At 36.0% G+C, this 19355-nt stretch overlaps 1 protein-coding gene across 1 annotated transcript in view; it reads right to left on the bottom strand.

Moving 5' to 3' along the window:
- LRP6 (LDL receptor related protein 6) overlaps positions 1-19355 on the bottom strand; it is a 164879-nt gene that overhangs the window by 55377 nt on the left and 90147 nt on the right. Inside the window, exons 4-7 of the mRNA XM_037023007.2 lie at positions 10572-10768; positions 8815-8946; positions 5864-6260; positions 4628-4799 (exon numbers count right to left, since the gene is read on the bottom strand). Coding sequence (XP_036878902.1) covers positions 4628-4799; positions 5864-6260; positions 8815-8946; positions 10572-10768 — 898 coding nt within the window. The remainder of the gene's footprint in view (positions 1-4627; positions 4800-5863; positions 6261-8814; positions 8947-10571; positions 10769-19355) is intronic.

The raw sequence follows: 19355 nt of genomic DNA, 5'->3' as shown, positions 1-19355 counted from the left end.
CCCATCATCAAGCATGATTCTCTAATATATGTGCAATATTATGTTTTTTAGGCCATGCAAAGTGGAGTGGATAACTACACATATAACTGGATAATGTACTACTACTTTGGCTGCTATAGATTATAATACATTAAATAATGTTGCTAGAATTGTAACATCAAAAAGTAACTTTCAAATAGGAATTCAAAAATATATTATCATAATATACACCACCAATCAAGAGCAAGATGATAAAAAAAAGGAAAGCACCATGCTTACAACTCTATGAATAAAGGCTCCAAATCTAGGCATTCTGTTGAGCTGAGGAATCTAATGATGGGGTTTATCAACATCATTTTTCTGTTGTTATATGTCAGTATGTAAAAAATATTTATATAAATACATATAATGTGGTAAGGTAGAAGGAATGGTCAAAGATTCAGGTATTTAGGTTATCTTGACTATTTCTCTAAAACTCAAAGTATAATCAGTATTAAGGAACACTGCTATAAGCTGGCAAAGATTCAAAAATAAGTACTTGCTGGTACTTGTCACATAACAAGCCTTATCTTAACAACAGATGATTAAATTATTTGAATTTCGTAAGGAAGAATTAATCTTAGAAACAGTAAGAAAACTCATCATTAATGGGTACTTGTGTGTTTTAATGGACAGGCTAAAGATGTTAGACAGAGAAAATACTTTAAAAAGAAATCTGAATACCTGGGAAACAAATTTCCTTATTAGGATATTGATAAAATAGAGGAAATTGTCATGAGAAGAAAATGCAACCCTGCAATTTCAAGCTTGGAATATGAAACAGATACTCACTAAATGCCAAGTTTTCAGCACACATTCTACAAAATAATACTCTCTTTATTCAAAATTTCTTGGTACTCAAGGTTCCAATAATATCTGTTTGCTGTTTCCCAACAAAAGCGTGCCAGGTATAATTAGCCTTGGACAACACTATGAACACTGTATTTTCTAAAGTAGGGAAATACACAATAAGAAAGATTCAAAACAAATCTACATGTCCTTAAAGTAACCAGAAAATCTTTCTTTTTACCTTTAACTACTAGATGTTGCTGCTTTTGTCATCAGAAACTCAGAAATAAAAGGGAGAAAAAGGAAATAAAAAATATACAATGAGAACAATTTAATTATAACAATATTATTCTCAATAAAACCAGTGACTGAAAACTAATTTTGTCTACCAGTTACATTGGTATGCAACTAGAAAAGCATTCCCAGGAAAACAAAAGCTAACAGCTCATTCTTACCTCTGTATAACGGCATGAAAACGCTTTGAAAGTATAAATTATCAGTGATATGCTTTTGCTATTGGTAACAGTACTTTAGGACCTCAGGGCAGTAGATGTTTTTGGCAGTGAATCCTGACCAAGAAGAACGAGAATGTTAAGCATGATGTTCTGCTGCCCACTGCAAGGTCTCATTAAAGACAAATACAGGCTTATTTGTTGCTTCCCCTATCCAAAAATTAAAATGATCCTGTCTGTTAATGCTTTAGTATTTATTATCAAGAAGCCCCTAAACACTGTAACAACACTGGCAGGGCAGATGGAAGGGGAGTGGAACACCACAGCAGACAAGTAAACTAGAAGCTTGTTGGTAAAAGGTGCTGAAATGATTTCAGCACAATGAAGAAGCTATGTAACAAGTACCAGCATGTACTTTCTGAGAAACACATACAGCTAAGTGGTCACTATCAACTGACATATCATCACAGACACACTCTTACATTAAAGCACCAGCCCATATTATGACTGTCTTTTTTAAAATGTGACACCATTAGCAATTCCATGTGTCAAATCCCTCTCTGCAGAAGCTGGTTATAAACTAAGGTAAACCTATGCTTTCTCTCTGGAACTCTACAAAAAAAAATTGAATCTGAATCCCAGAGCCCCCCAATACTTTCCTCTGGTTTCCCTAATCCTTAGCTCTAGCTCTCCGTTATATTCAGTATCTGATTACATGACCACTTATAAAAAGGGGAGTGAGAACTTGACCTAAGGAGTCTCCGTTGAGAAAAGCATAAGCAAATGAACATTCTGAGCTCTTCCCATAAAATTCACTCAAAACACAAGAGCTAAACTCTGCTTTACATTGCTACATAATAATTTACCAAATAACTATCTTTTCTTCCGAAATGTATTATGAACACATATAAGGCAGTCTGTCCCAAGTAAACTCTAAGTCTTCCAGAAGAGAACAGGGCTATTACAACCATAATTTGGTATTTTCCTATAGTCTCAGGAAAAAACAGCTTTCATTCTTGGGCATGACAAAAGCTGGGAAGCTTTCTTAAGAGGACAGAACGGAAAGGAACATGTGACTTACACTAGGGCAAGATCAGCACCTAGGATCAGCTGCCATATAACAAGACCTATAGCAAAGGCTAGCAAGGCTAGCAAATAATCTTCTTAGGAAAAGAAGCATTTTAAAAATTATGTATCTTTCCAAGAGTTCACAATAAGCCACCTATCAGCAAATAAAGTGAGATAAAAAGCTGGTGGTGGCAGTTGCTCTTGTAATTATTACTAGTCTCAAAAACTAAGTTTTCTCCTCTAATTATGTACTTAATTTGGAGGAAAGCTATGCTCTTCCCTTAGTTTGCCATCTACCAGCAATTTTATACATTGTCATAAATTAAGAAGGGAATAAACAACAATATCTGCTCACTTTATTTCTCAAATGTGTCGGAAAAGAAAATGACAAAAGTGTTGATCATCAATTAGAGGAAAGAAGGTCTGTGTATATGTAATTTGGTAGAAGTAGATGTACCACTAACCCACAAAAAATCTGTCAAAAAGAGGACAAAGAACAAACCAGTAGCTGTGTTCCAGCAAATGAAACAGATTTAAAAGGCAGGTTTTAAGGATACTGGTACCACTCAAGGAAGAAGGAAAGAAGGAAATGTGGGAGAAACTGACACCACTGTACACACATGAAGAGCTCAGAAAGACAGAACAAAGAGGCCAGAATGAGTATGTTAAGATCTACTGCACTCACTGAAAACTAAGAAAAGAAATCTGCTTAGTCAATCTTACATATTGTTATAATATATATTCATTTTTATTCTTAAACATTGTCACTTGAACCTCCATAAATTCTCACTTCTCTAGCTAACTCCCTCCCAAAATATTTGTGATTCTGAATAAAATTACTATATCTAAAGTGCTAAAAGTGACCTGAAGTGGGGAAAATAAGACTTGAAAAATTCCCAGTAAGAAACGTTTTTACAATCTAAGCAGTCATAGTAAGCTTAAAAAGAGAATTTAAAAAATCATTACAAAATAATAAACCAAGTCCTCTTTCCTAATGTAAATTATGTGCTCTTCCCTTCTGTACATTCTTCTAGGACACATGAGCTTTAAACTGTTTTTCTAAAAGTAGTAATGCCTCTGCAATCATCTACAGTCCACAGTGGATCAACAATACACATTTGTGAACTGGCTGGGAATGAATGTGCAATCTGTACTCAAGCTGACCCAAGTAAAGCTAACAGACTGTCTAAAAAGTGAACCCATAACCTTTGTCTCATTAGCACTGCACTCCAGCTGTTACAGATTCAAATACTAACTTGAATTTGGAGCGGTGGGAGGAGGGAGGGCAGTAAAATGCTAACAACAGGGAGAAAATTTATACAGCCAAGTCTATGCAAAATTGTCTATTAATGGAAACCAGCTGAAAGAATAAGAGATGTAGTATTCAGTATTTGAGCCTGGTGGAATCCTAATGGGCTTTTTCTTTTCCAAGTTTCCATTCTGAAAGGAAGGCTCTTTACATTATTCCCTCAGAGATCCTGGAACTCCTAAGAATTACCTTTCTAAAATAACTGATCTAGACTCCAAATTATCTATTAGGAGATACATGCTGTAGCTTTTAAGCCATTCAAAGCCATTTTTTATGTAAGAAGTCATGCATCCCCCAAAGGAATATTATGATCAATATTCTGTTTTAAGTATGTGATCCATAAGACCTGTAGCAACAGCCTAACTCAAAGTTGTAAAATTTAGACTTCAATTCAATATCACAACAATTTACAAAACATTGTGATTAAATATTCACTACTGGTTGCTTCTATTATAATTCCATTTTGATCACCACACTTTACTCTAACATTTGGTAAATATTTTTTCCCAAGCTTGGTTAATTAAGCTTTATCTCACAAAGTTCATAAATCAATTGACTTAATTTATGCCACCACCTGCCCCCAACACCAGTAACAACAGAAAAGGTATTTACACGCACACACATACACATATGGACTGTGTTTTCATGACATGGCTACCAGCTCTCCCAGTATAGATCTTATGTAATATCTGGTTTGTACAGAAACTGCCCCTAGGAAATTCAGTCAGTGGCTTTAACCATAACAAAGAAAATCAATCACATAAGCTTTGGACTATAAATAGATGAATAACCATTTCACATGCCAGTATAACTCAGAAATCCTAGGTTTAGGTGGAAGAAAGACATAATCCCTAGAATCCTGAAGGTTGAATGATTTCTGTAAAAAATACCTCTGCACCCTAGATAAGAGGCAAGAATATCTGCATCAAGTTACCATCATCTCAAAAACCATTAAAAAACTGGTTTCAAAATGAAAAAGCAAGAAACAAACCTCAATTTTGTCTGTTTTGGCATCTCCCCAGTATATTTTGCTTTCGTCATAATCCAAGGCTAAGCCATTTGGCCAACCAAGAGAAGTGTTAACCAACACTACTCTGTCAGAACCATCCAGAGCTGCTCGCTCAATTTTCGGGATTTCTCCCCAGTCAGTCCAGTACATGTACCTATAGAAGTACACAGAAAATGAGCTAAAAACAGATAATAAACTGTAACTTTCAGATACCCTAAAGGTAAGATCCACCCCTCATATCCCAATGGTTTCATCAGTTAACCCCACAGAAGGAAAACACAGGACTTAAACATACCAAAAGTATGTTCAAGACATTTATAATAGTGTATAAACTTACTGGAAATTTTCAAATCAGTGTTTCCTAGAACTTGCAATGAAAATGCCTTCCAACAATGACATTCCATTTTTAGTTATGTTTTTCCAAAATATTCTATGCTCCTTCCCATGAACAATCCCGTCTTTTTCCTGCTGGCTTGTCATCTCTGACACAAAAAGATTATCCCAAAAGTAATACTCAGATGACAAACTGAATTCCCAAAGTAACTTACTTTTCCTGTAGTGCTTTATGTGACTGCTGTGGCTCCTGGGAGTTTAAGTGGCTCTAAGGCATTCGTATACAAGGAAGTGTAATAAACTATCACGATGTTTGTCCTCACAATGAATCTCATGGACACAATTCACATTGGTGAGTATGTAGAAAGCTGTGTTTACCTTGACTGCAATATGTTATGCTTATCCCCAGCCCCCAAAACAAGACTGGGAGTAGAGCTGCAAAGCCTGACAAAGATTTGGAGACTTGAGTCATTCATATATTTGGGGATACAAAGTAAGATATATTCTTTACCATATCTTTCTAGAAGTATTGAACATGGGATGAAATTAAGTCTTCTAGGGGGAGGGAATGAGTTCTGAAAACAATTTCTTTCTACATTTTTCATGGTCACGATGCAACCTTGGCAAAATCTGCAGCCAACACCCAAAGTCAGCAAGCATGGACTTAATTTAGAAAGAAAAAGTATTCAAAACATTCAAGGAAAAAAACTAGCAATTCTTTAACTTGAGATTTTATTCCAGTCATTATATTCTAAAAACAAACAGCCATTAAAGAGCTGTTTATTGGAAACCAAGACATGCTTCATAGTGCTTTTGTCAATGTTTTTAGGAACCTGTAGAAAACAGAAACACCAGGCAAAATTTTCTTTCAGCAGAGCTTCTTACCCAACCATAGGATCTAACACAATAGCCCGGGGTTCCTCTAAGTCCTCTGAAATCAAGATCTTCCTCATGGTCCCATTGAGCCTTGTCACTTCTATCCGGTCAGTGCCAGTGTCTGTCCAATAAAGATTTCGGGCAACCCAGTCAACAGCAATACCATCAGGATGTGCAATTTGAGCAGTGACCACAAACTGACTGCCAGATCCATCTATGAGCGAGCGGCGTATAGCTCGCACTTCATCATCAGTCCAGTAGATATAGCCTTCCACGGGATCATAATCTATGGCAATGGCATGACGGATATCTTCTAACTGGAGAACAATGTCTGTGAAATCTGGGGTATCCAAAGAAATACGTCTCAAGTCTGTCCTTCGGGCTAAAAGCAGTAATTCAGTGGCTCCTAGAACAAGAAGTAAATGAAAAGAATTGAAACCCTAACAGGCAAAATTTAGCCACTCTAAAAAAACATTGCAATTCTTCAAGAATTGAAAAGCAAATGAATATAGAAGGATACTAGTGTCTATTTAAGGTGGAAATAGAAAGCAGTAAAGTCAAACAGGAACAGTTTGACTAGGAGGTCAAGCTCTGTAATGGCTGAGCTCTCCAAATTGTTCTGACCATTTCTCTGGTTTCTTTCATTATATAGCTCCTGGAATTAAAAACAACTACTTAAAAATATAATGAACAATAAATAAGTAATAACTAAGGAGTGTGGTAGCTGAATAATAAAGGAGGAGGGAGACATAGGATATAGGTCCTTTGTTTAACAAGTATATTAAGAAGGTGAAGAAATTTAGGACAAGGATCTCTTGGGATGGATGAGAATGTTCTATGGTTGGGGTATGATGGTTGCACAACTCTGTGAATTTACTAAAAAGTCACCGAATTTACACTTCAGATGGCTTAATTTTATGGTATGCCATTATATCTCAGTAAAACTGTCTTAACAAAGAGAATTACAAGGCAATGCCTGACAGAATTCAGGACAAAGGAAGCTATGGAGCAGGCATCAGCAGCAGTAGGCAGAGAGAATCAAATAAACGACACAGTGGTTAAAGGTACGAGTTGTGGATCTGACAGAACTGGATGCAAGTTGTTATACAACCTTAGGCAATACACCTAACCTCTCTAATCCTAGTTTCTTCATCTATTTTCTCAGAGGGTTGCTGTGAGGATTAAAGGAAATAAATGTAAAACTCAGGAATGTACTGAACATATAAGTGCCCAGTAAGCATCAACTGATACATTATCATTAAAAAATACTTTAAAATTTTTATTTCACTAAGGTTTATTTATGAATTGTTTTTAACCCAAATAATATTAGATAAAAACACAACTAAGAATAAGGATATTAAACTCATTTTTTTGTTTTTATTTTTAATGTTCAAATAAACCACTAACAAAATATCATTAATTATAAGAGCTGATAAAAGACAGTAAGCAAGTTGACATCTAAAAGGCTGAAAAAAATTCCCAAATGAGCCTAAAAGAAAATGCTGGCATTAAACTTCAAGCATCAACCTGGAATTACAGTTGAAAAACTGAGGAGTGATGTTCTCAACATCAGCTTTTTGACTCTAGTTTTTTAACTCAACATTTAGCTTTCTGACTAATTATAAATGAACTTTATCTTGGAAAAAATACAGCCCTAAATGCCATACAGGCACCAAGTGGGAATAACTTTGTACAACTGACTGCCTCTGCTAACTACCAAAGGGAGCCAGTCCAAAAATCTGCAAACAAAGAAGTCATAGAAAATGAAGCTGTTAATTTGAGCAAGGTGATCAAAACAGAATAGTTAACTGAAGGCTACTACGTTCCAAACGTATATCTGAAATTCGAAATACTAGTTAAACATGCACTGCTGTGAGGGAGTAGACAGACTATTATTGCTAAAATAAATTCTATTTTATATAGTCAGGCTATACTTTTAAACAAAAAAAGCAACAGTACAAAAACCTTTTGTTTTAAATTGAAACCAAATTATTGTTCACCATGGAAACTGTCTGACAGGAGTCAGCCAGCTTCACCTTTGACTATGAGGATAATTTATCAGTGCCAAGTCATGACAAATATCCTGTACACTGACTCAATTTCATCTATCTGACTCCCTGCCCCCCTTGCCAGAAACTCTCTATCCCACTCCAAAATAAAGGCTTCTGCTTCTCAGAGTTAGATAAAGAAGCCATTGCTAAATGTAACAATTTTCTTACCAGGTCTTGCTGGTGGCTAGAAAACCAGATGGTGATCCATAGGGATAAGAATGAAAAACAACATTCTCATTAAGAAGAAAGAGAGAACTGGTGCTCTCCCAAACCAGAAGTCCCTTGAAATGTCCTAAATCAGTGTACTTCAACATGCCCTCTCTCTATGGGGAATTAAGAGAGTAAGGAGAAGAGGCAGTGTGGTTATGCACAGAAAGAAGTTGCTTTAAATAGTACAATATGGAATGTTTTTCTTCTTTGGAAAGCACGTCTCTGTGGTTAAAAGGCAATTAAAAATATCATCCAATCCTTTCTTAGAAAACATATTTACCCCATGATAGTCTTTATAGTTAAAAGTTTAATGAACATCTCTTCCTTGCACAGAGGTTCTTTATTAACAAGTGCTACCTACTAAAGGAAATGTATTCTTTATGAGAATACTCATTTCCACAAGAATCAATTGTGGTATCAATGACTATGAGATATGATTTTAAAAAAGCACCTAATTTCTTTCAAAAATAGCATATTAAAAATTTAATTAAAATACTGAAATAATTCACAAAACAGTATTCAAGAGATGCCATAAAGCACAGAACACTTATATAACCAGTTGTGAAGACTAAGAGATTAAGGGATTAGTCTCCCAAAGCACTGTATAAACATATAAAGCTTATTACAGAGAAATAAAATAATTCATAAAGAATCCAATTGCCATCTAAAATTGCTCCTTCTTGCAGACCATCTTCTTACCATCTTTGCAGGTTTTCCCATTCTCCAGGAGTTTGACCCCAGTTGGGCAAGCACACTGATAAAAAGGCTTGACTGGAGACATCAAACACAAGTGGGAACAACCACCATTATCAATTCCACATGGATTTGTAGCTGTCAAATATAAATCACACTGATTAATACCAATGATTATGGGTGCCCTCCCTCGCTCTAGGTACACAAAGGTTAACAACCATAACATGAGCAACTGTGATAAACCAAATTATTACCAAATGTCATCCAGGTGCTTGACTACCAGACCATCTGCAAGGATGGGAACTAATCAGTGAGAACTTACTTAGTATTTTGTATCCAACAGGAAAACACAAGAAATAAAGCAGCAGGTCCCTGCCCCAAAAGAGCTTACAATCTAGCCAGTGTGCCAAAATTAACAAACAATAAAACTGGAAAACAACACAAAACAATGAAACTACATGCTGTCTTGTACATTACAGAGTCAAATGAGAAATAAGTCACTGAGGATTAAAGAACTTAAGAAAAATTTTATGAAGGGTGTAGAACATGACAGCAGCCTTGAAGGACAAGAAGAACAGAAAGGAGGACATTTCAAGTGAGGTAAAACCTTATGAATAAGGTGAAGGCTGTACATTGGGTGAAACAATAAGGCAAATAACTGGAGGTTAAGGTTTCTGTTGACTAAAAGAACTAAAGGTGAATGAGCACAGAGAACGGCAACAGCCTGGTGAAGGGCAATGAAAAACAAGAAAAGTAATTACAATGTCAAAAAATCACATTTTGGAAAGATTAACACGTAAAAGATAACAGATTATGCTATGTAAAAGCATAAAAGATTACAAGAGGGAAAACTGAGAAGCAGAAATTAATTGACAAATCTGTAGAAACTATGGGAAGGGATGGATTTAAACTAATATTCATAGAAAAAAATCAACATAAGATGGAGACCAACAAAATACAAAAGATAAAAGAAAGCATTATCACAAATAAAAAGAGTGACACTAAAAATATTTTTAGAGACTCATAATCATCAGATTCCAAAAAATGACTTTCAGTATTCGACTATCTCCCCCTAAGTGGAGGGAGCTAATACGAAACAATGCATAAACCAAAAATCCTTCATTTTTGGCAAAGGGATAAAATCTGAAATACACTCAGGCACATGCCAGACATTTATTTACACACAAGTGCCAAACACTTAACATTCTCATATTCCTTTTAAACATAATTCTACTCCTCTCTTACAAGAAATTGGCAGCCAAGTCACCATAAAGGATGACCAAAAATAGAAGCAAACTAAGAAAAAGGAGTGTACACAGAAGAGTTTAAGCAGGCATTTTATTCAGCAACCTGAGGTGCTTAACATTCACCACTTAGATTAACAGAGGTTTCCATTCAAGAAGAGTTATTTGTTTTTAAACACACTCACATGACCAAAATCAAACACACATTAGAAAGAAATAATATGAACAAAAAATGCATTTGTGTATAAGCTTAGCATAAGAGCTATCTCAATTTCTTATTTTATTTCTCCACCTGCATAACCCCAGACCCAAACAAGGAGCTAAGTTGGTCAGTAGTAATAGATATCAAGCTACAAATGGGGTAGGCCGTTGTTTGACCTGAATTATATTTTGACGTTTGCCTATTTTTTTTACTTCCTCCCATTACTTTTGGTATGTCCTCCTTCCCCTCACTAAAGCCAGACATCTGAGTGCTACAAAGCTATTCCAACTTGCAATTTAAAAATGAAGATCACTTACCATTTGGCTGCCTATGTTGGCTGAAGGCATGTATATCCATGGGAGAGAAGATGTTAGAATGGATTTCACGCAGACCCTCGCCAGTGTACTTGTTACAAGCCAAAATGGAGTGTGTATTCCAGTCAGTCCAGTACAGTGTGTCCTCAAACAATGTCAAGGCAAAAGGATGTGGAAGGGAACCTTTAACCACTGCCTGCCTATTAACACAAAGAGAAAAACTCAAACATTCCTACATTTTCTTCTCTTATCAAAACCTCATCTCTCCTACTAAAATGGCCTTGTAGTCCACATTAACACATACAAATCCTGAATGTAACACATATCTTAAAGTCAAATACACCTATGAAAAATAAGTCACACAGTAAATTCAAATATACTTTCATGGTGTCCAAAACCTCAACCAAGTACTTCAAATGGTCCCCAACTTAGCAGCAGGCCCCAGGTTCACAAGCTAGCAGATGGAGAAAAGGTCCAAGTATTGGAACTGCTGTCAATTCCCAATCCCTGGACTCACATCTTCCATCCTTCCACATAATTCATGTTGTTAGGAGAAAGGGCAGCAAAAGAAAAAAACACAGGGTTTACATTTGGCACTGGGAAGTAGTTTTAAATCAGCAATAGCTTTTTCCCTTCTTGTCGTGGAAGAACAAAGAATCTGAGCCTGTTTCTTCCATCACTTCTTATGGTTCTCATGAACGAACGAACGAACAAACGAACGAACGAACGAACACACACACACACACACACACACACACACACACACACACACACACACGGCTAAAAAGGCTTCTGGTAGACCTCTCTCTGCAAACCCCAACCTAATTCCAGAAAATCATCATCTATGCTGCATTTGTTACATGGCTACTTAACCTCCACAAACCAGGTAGCAAGAAAGCAGACCCAAAAATTTCACAAGCGAGCCATACTATATGAAAGGAAAGGTTTCATATAGTAGAGAACCTGATTTTTCGCAAAGCTCAGAACTTTGCAGTGTCATGGAGAGTTATATAATTAGTAAATATTCTTGAATAATGAACACATCATGTTTTGAGCCAAAATAATCAAGGAAATAATGCTTTGATATGTTCATAAGATCAAATCTAGTATTTTCTGAAATAGCCCAGCTGGGTGGAAGGGAAGGAGGGAAAATGTAAGCAACTGAAGAGAAATAAGGAATATCACATATTTTAGGAAGATAATCCAATTTTTAGGTCCGTGATCTCTAATATCTAAGAGACTAACAGTATACTAAATTAAATTCAAGAGTAGTGAGATAATTTTTATCTAAACAAAATTAGGTTGTTATTGATGTGGAATGGTCCTAGCCCAAGGTGTTTTAAACTCAAGTCAGATTTTTTTAAAACTGAATACAAGATTAGCATGACTAGTTTACCAAACTTTCTATTTTAGAAACTCATATCTATCTGCCAGCCCACCTCAGCAATGTCTACTTCAGCTGTGGTTTCTTCCACTTTTTAAATGAACAGCTTTATAAAACTTAATAAAGTGGTTATGTTATTTATAAGAGTGATATCATACTTTAAGTCCAACTTTAAATAGGCCTGCCTATTTCACACTAATGTCTTCCAAAATTCACTTTGGTAAGACACAGAGTTCCAAGAAGCTGCCAAGAGAAGTAACACAACTGAAAAATAAAGAATAGTAAAAACAAAATTACTTAGCACTGCATCACTCATCTTAAAGAATTCCAAGTAGCACAATCAGATCTTTGAAAAACTGTGGGAGAAAAAAGCCTTCTAAGTTCTTTATATATACTAAAATAAAATGTTGAAATTTGTTCTAATGAATTACACAGGAGAATAAACAGGTAGGAAAAACAAAATCCCTCCCTAGAAGACGTACTTATTTTATATACTGACTGAAAGTATTTACATATTGATAAGAAATCAAATAGAGTTCAGATGTCCCTGACACTTACTGCTTATCTTTTTGCAAGCTTTGCTTTCCTCATCTGTAAATGGAAGATAATAATCTAATCATACAGAGTTACTGTGAAGACTAAATAAATGCAAAGCATTTAACATTATGCTTGGTAATTAATAAGCATTTCAGAAATGAGCCCTCAATTTTAGGATACATGTTTTCAGTATCTTAACATTTCTGATATAGGAAAAACACTTTAAAACTAAAGTGAACACTTCATGTGGTAGTTTTTAAATCCATAAAAAGTTCTTAAAACGCTTATTATAATCAAGTAAACACTAGACTCTGGCTTATTTATATTCCCAAGATCTTATACAACACTGTACACAAATTAGGTAGATTTATTAGACAGTGAATGCTTGAAAAATTAAATATTTAAATGAATATGTAATTAACAGAGCTAAACAAAAAGCAAAGCTAAGAAGGCTATCACTAGTTCTTGTCTTATTTTTCATCATTTATTGATTTGTCCAGGCAATGACGACTTGTTCCTGAAAGTGGAGATAAATATACACAGCCTTCATCTTTCTTCTCTCTGGTTGGGATTACCAAGTAGACCTACCTCTTGACATCCCTCCTGAAAACACAAGCCACTTCAAGGAGCAGTTGATCATGGATACTGAGAACACATGTGGTAGGCAAGATCAAAGCCCAGTTCTTCAGTAGTAACCCACAACATTAACAGAGTGAAAAATGGATCCCTACTATGCAGACCAAAGGAAAGAAACTGAGACCCCTGCTGATGTTTTGATTTGGCACTGGCAACTTCTGAGCATCATCTCCTCCCTGTCTTGCTGATAGAGCCCACTCTCGCCAATACCCTAAGTCCATGAACACACTTGCTACCTCTTTCACATTGCATGCTTGGCAGTTGCCTCATTCAAATTCTGCAGTAACTGTACTTAACTTTTATAAAACACTTGTGCAACTTGCCTTCAGAGTAAACACCCGTGCACTTGCCTTCAATTACTCTGTTTCTGGACTTCTTCCCAGAAAGTTGTCCTCTATTCTGTCTCAGAACTCCCCACATTGCACGGGCACTAAATACTTGTTTAATCATACCAAAGCACTACCGTCACAAATTGTGACACCTGAACCTAACCTTGTAGGGAGCTTTCAATTACTTTATAGGTAATTTTATTAGAATACGTCTTAGTGTTGTTTGCTCTAGTTTATATCCTCGGGTACAAAATTTTCTCTTTCAATCTGCAGTTTCAAATCTTCTTTTAATTAACTTTTCCTGAATTATAATATTTCATATTTGCTCTGTTTCCCTTGTTTGGGTCATCTTCCTAAAAGAGTCAGTATCTTTTATCTGTGTGTTGTTTCTTCTTTGCCTGTCTACAGTATTTGTCACTTTCTCTCAAATATTTTTACACTTCTTTTCAGTCTTAAAATTTCTCCTCCTTTTTAACTTCTTAGATCTTTTGTTTTATTCACTCTTTCATCCCTTTTGAGTTTAACTATCTTTTCTGAAATTTTTTTTATTTATAATTCTCTCCTGAGTTTCATCATCTCATTTCTGAACTTCCTGACTTTAAATTACATTGGTCTTTCACATGTGATATTGGTTGGTGTCTCTATTACTGATACTGCATTTTAGACTGCAGATTTGATCTGTTCTATGTCAATATCTCTCCAAGGAGTTTTCTACATCAGGACAATATTCTTTTCCTCTTTCTCTTTCTTCTTTATAACAATTATTTTCTTCAGCTTTGTGGAAGTATGACTGACAAAACTGAAAGATACTCAAAATGTACATAATGATATAATACACATATAAATTGTGAAAGGGCTTACCCAATCTAGTTAATTATCACATCTCATGCATTTTTGTTCTTTCGTTTTTTTTTTTACATATATTATTATTTAATGAAATAAACATATTTGAAATTTACTTATTTATATATGTGAGAGAACTTTCCTTTTTTTAAATTAATTATTTTAATTTTTTTTGAAGAATATTATGTTTACTAGGCTCTCCCCTACCCCAAGTTCCCCCAACAAACCCCATTACAGTCACTGTCCATCAGCATAGTAAGATGTTGTAGAATCACTACTTGTCTTCCCTGTGTTGCAAAGCCCTCCCCTTTCCCCCATCCCCACATTATACATGCTAATCATAATACCTCCTTTCTTCTTCCCCGCCCTTATCCCTTCCTACCCTCCCATTCTCCCCAGTCTCTTTCCCTTTGGTAACTGTTAGTCCATTCTTGGGTTCTGTGATTCTGCTGCTGTTTTGTTCCTTCAGTTTTTCTTTTGTTCTTATACTCCACAGATGAGTGAAATCATTTCGTATTTGTTTTTCTCTGCTTGGCTTATTTCACTGAGCATAATAGCCTCTAGCTCCATCCATGTTGTTGCAAACGGTAGGATTTCTTTTCTTCTTATGGCTGAATAATATTCCATTGTGTGTATGTACCACATCTTCTTTATCCATTCATCTACTGATGGACACTTAGGTTACTTCCATTTCATGGCTATTAGAAATAGTACTACGATAAACAAAGGGGTGCATCTGTCTTTTTCAAACTGGAGTGCTGCATTCTTAGGGTAAATTCCTAGAGGTGGAATTCCTGGGTCAAATGGTAAGTCTATTTTGAGCATTTTGAGGAACCTCCATACTGCTTTCCACAATGGTTGAACTAATTTACATTCCCACCAGCAGTGTAGGTTCTCCTTTCTCCACAACCTCGCCAACATTTGTTGTTGTTTGTCTTTTGGATGGTAGCCATCCTTACTGCTGTGAGGTGATATCTCATTGTGGTTTTAATTTGCATTTCTCTGATAACTAGCGATGTGGAGCATCTTTTATTATGTCTGTTGGCCATCTGAATTTCTTCTTTGGTGAACTGTCTGTTCAGCTCCTGTGCCCATTTTTTAAATGGATTATTTGCTTTTTGTTTGTTGAGGTGTGTGAGCTCTTTATATATTTTGGATGTCAAGCCTTTATCGGATCTGCATTTCTGAAAATATTCTTCCATACTGTAGGGTACCTTTTTGTTCTATTGATGGTGTCCTTTGCTCTGCGGAAGCTTTTCAGGTTGACATAGTCCCACCTGTTCATTTTTGCTGTTGTTTTCCTTGCCCGGGGAGACATATTCATGAAGAAGTCACTAATGTTCACATCCAAGAGATTTTTGCCTATGTTTCTTTCTGTGAGTTTTATGGTTTCATGACTTACATTCAGGTCTTTGATCCATTTTGAATTTACTTTTGTGTATGGGGTTAGACAGTGACACAGTTTCATTCTCTTACATGTAGCTGTCAAGTTCTGCCAGCACCATCTGTTTAAGAGACTGTCATTTCCCCATTGTATGTCCATAGCTCCTTTATCGAATATTAATTGACCATATATGTTTGGGTTAATGTCTGGAGTCTCTAATCTGTTCCACTGGTCTGTGGCTCTGTTCTTGTGCTAGTACCAAATTGTCTTGATTACTATGGCTTTGTCGTAGAGCTTGAAGTTGGGGACTGAGATCCCCGCCACTTTATTCTTCTTTCTCAGGATTGCTTTGGCTGTTTGGGGTCTTTGGTGGTTCCATATGAATTTTTGAATTATTTGTTCCAGTTCATTGAAGAATGTTGTTGGTAATTTGATAGGGATTGCATCAAATCCATATTGATTTGGGCAGGATGGCCATTTTGAAGATATTAATTCTTCCTAGCCATGAGCATGGGATGAGTTTCCATTTGTTAGTGTCCTCTTTAATTTCTCTTAAGAGTGTCTTATAGTTTTTAGGGTATAGGTCTTTCACTTCTTTGGTTAGGTTTATTCCTAGGTATTTTATTCTTTTTGATGCAATTGTGAATGGAATTGTTTTCCTGATTTCTCTTTCTATTGGCTCATTGTTAGTGTATAGGAAAGCCACAGATTTCTGTGTGTTAATTTTGTATCCTGCAACTTTGCTGTATTCCAATATCAGTTCTAGTAGTTTTGGAGTGGAGTCTTTAGGGTTTTCTATGTACAATATCATGTCATCTGCAAATAGTGACAGTTTAACTTCTTCTTTACCAATCTGGATTCCTTGTATTTCTTTGTTATGTCTAATTGCCGTGGCTAGGACCTCCAGTACTATGTTGAATAACAGTGGGGAGAGTGGGCATCCCTGTTTTGTTCCTGATCTCAGAGGAAAAGCTTTCAGCCTCTCGCTGTTCAGTATGATGTTGGCTGTGGGTTTATCGTATATGGACTTTATTATGTTGAGGTACATGCCCTCTATACCCATTTTGCTGAGAGTTTTTATCATGAATGGATGTTGAATTTTGTTGAATGTTTTTTCAGCATCTATGGAGATGATCATGTGGTTTTTGTCTTTCTTTTTGTTGATGTGGTGGATGATGTTGATGGATTTTCGAATGTTATACCACCCTTGCATCCCTGGGATGAATCCCACTTGGTCATGGTGTATGTTCCTTTTGATAAATTTTTGAATTCGTTTTGCTAATATTTTATTGAGTATTTTTGCATCTACGTTCATCACGGTCTGTAACTTTTTTGGTATTAGGGTGATGTTGGCTTCATAGAATGAGTTTGGGAGTACTCCCTCTTCTATTATTTGGAAAACTTTAAGGAGAATGGGTATTATGTCTTCTCTGTGTGTCTGATAAAATTCCAAGGTAAATCCGTCTGGCCCAGGGGTTTTATTCTTGGGTAGTTTTTTGATTACTGCTTCAATTTCTTTGCTGGTAATTGGTTTGTTTAGATTTTGTGTTTCTTCCTTGGTCAGTCTTGGAAGGTTGTATTTTTCTAGGAAGTTGTCCATTTCTTCTAGGTTTTCCAGCTTCTTAGCATATAGGTTTTCATAGTAGTCTCTAATAATTCTTTGTATTTCTGTTGGCTCCTTCATGATGTTTCCTTTCTCATTTCTGATTGTGTTGATGTGTGTTGATTCTCTTTTTCTCTTAATAAGTCTGGCTAGAGGCTTATCTATTTTGTTTATTCTCTCAAAGAACCAGCTCTTGGTTTCACTGATTTTTTTCTATTGTTTTATTCTTCTCAATTTTGTTTATTTCTTCTCTGATCTTTATTATGTCCCTCCTTCTGCTCAGTTTAGGCCTCATTTGTTCTTCTTTTTCCAATTTTAATAACTGTGATGTTAGACTATTCATTTGGGTTTGTTCTTCCTTCTTTAAATATGCCTGGATTGCTATATACTTTCTTCTTAAGACTGCTTTCGCTGTGTCCCTCAGAAGTTGGGGCTTTGTGTTGCTGTTGTCATTTATTTCCATATATTGCTGGATCTCCATTTTAATTTGGTCATTAATCCATTGACTATTTAGAAGTGTGTTGTTAAGCCTCCATGTGTTTGTGAGCCTTTTTGCTTTCTTGGTACAATTTATTTCTAGTTTTATACCTTTGTGGTCTGAAAAGTTGGTTGGTAGGATTTCAATCTTTTGGAATTTACTGAGGCTCTTTTTGTGGCCTAGTATGAGGTCTATTCTGGAGAATGTTCCATGTGCACTTGAGAAGAATGTGTATCCTGTTGCTTTTGGGTGTAGAGTTCTATAGATGTCTATTAGGTCCATCTGTTCTAGTGTGTTGTTCAGTGCTTCTGTGTCCTTACTTATTTTCTGTCTGGTGGATCTGTCCTTTGGAGTGAATGGTGTGTTGAAGTCTCCTAAAATGAATGCATTGCAGTCTGTTTCCTCCTTTAGTTCTGTTAGTATTTGTTTCACATATGCTTGTGATCCTGTGTTGGGTGCATACATATTTATAATGGTTATATCCTCTTGTTGGACTGAGCCCTTTATCATTATGTAATGTCTTCTTTATCTCTTGTTACTTTCTTCATTTTGAAGTCTATTTTGTCTGATACTAGTACTGCAACTCCTGCTTTTTTCTCCCTATTGTTTTCATGAAATATCTTTTTCCATCCCTTGACTTTTAGTCTATGCATGTCTTTGGGTTTGAGGTCTCTTGTAAGCAGCATATAGATGGGTCCTGTTTTCTTATCCATTCAGTGACTCTATGTCTTTTGACTTGTGCATTCAGTCCATTTACATTTAGGGTGATTATCGATGGGTATATACCTATTGCAATTTCAGGCTTTAGATTTGTGGTTACCAAAGGTGCCAGATTACTTTCCTTACTATCTAAGAGTCTAACTTAACTCAGTATGCTGTTACAAACACAATCTAAAGGTTCTTTTCTTTTTCCTCCTTTTTCTTCCTCCTTCATTCTTTATATATTAGGTATCAAATTCTGTACTTTTTGTCTATCCCTTGATTGGCTTTGGAGATAGTCAATTTAATTTTGCATTTGCCTCCCAATCAGCTGCTCCACCCTCCCTACCATGATTTTACTACCTCTGGTGACAGCTATCCAACCCTAGGAACACTTCCATCTATAGCAGTCCCTCCAAAATAGACTGCAGAGACGGTTTGTGGGAGGTAAACACTCTCAGCTTCTGCTTATCTGGAAATTGTTTAATCCCTCCTTCAAATTTAAATGATAACCTCACCGGATAAAGTGATCTTGGTTCCAGGCCCTTCTGCTTCATGGCATTAAATACATCTTGCCACTCCCTTCTGGCCTGTAAGGTTTCTGCTGAGAAGTCTGTTGTTAGTCTGATGGGCTTTCCTTTGTATGTGATCTTATTTCTGCCTCTGGCTGCTTTTAACAGTCTGTCCTTATCCTTGATCTTTCCCATTTTAATTACTATGTGTCTTGCTGTTGTCTTCCTTGGGTCCCTTGTGTGGGGGGATCTGTGGATCTCCATGGCCTGAGAGACTATCTCCTTCCCCATACTGGGGAAGTTTTCAGCAACTATCTCCTCAAAGACACTTTCTATCCCTTTTTCTCTCTCTTCTTCTGGTATCCCTATAATGTGAATATTG

This window comes from Manis javanica, chromosome 15 (assembly GCF_040802235.1).
Source record: "Manis javanica isolate MJ-LG chromosome 15, MJ_LKY, whole genome shotgun sequence".
NCBI classification, from domain to species: Eukaryota; Metazoa; Chordata; class Mammalia; order Pholidota; family Manidae; genus Manis; species Manis javanica.
The sequence above is the reverse complement of the archived record's forward strand: the minus strand, read 5'-3'. Positions and strand labels throughout refer to the sequence as shown.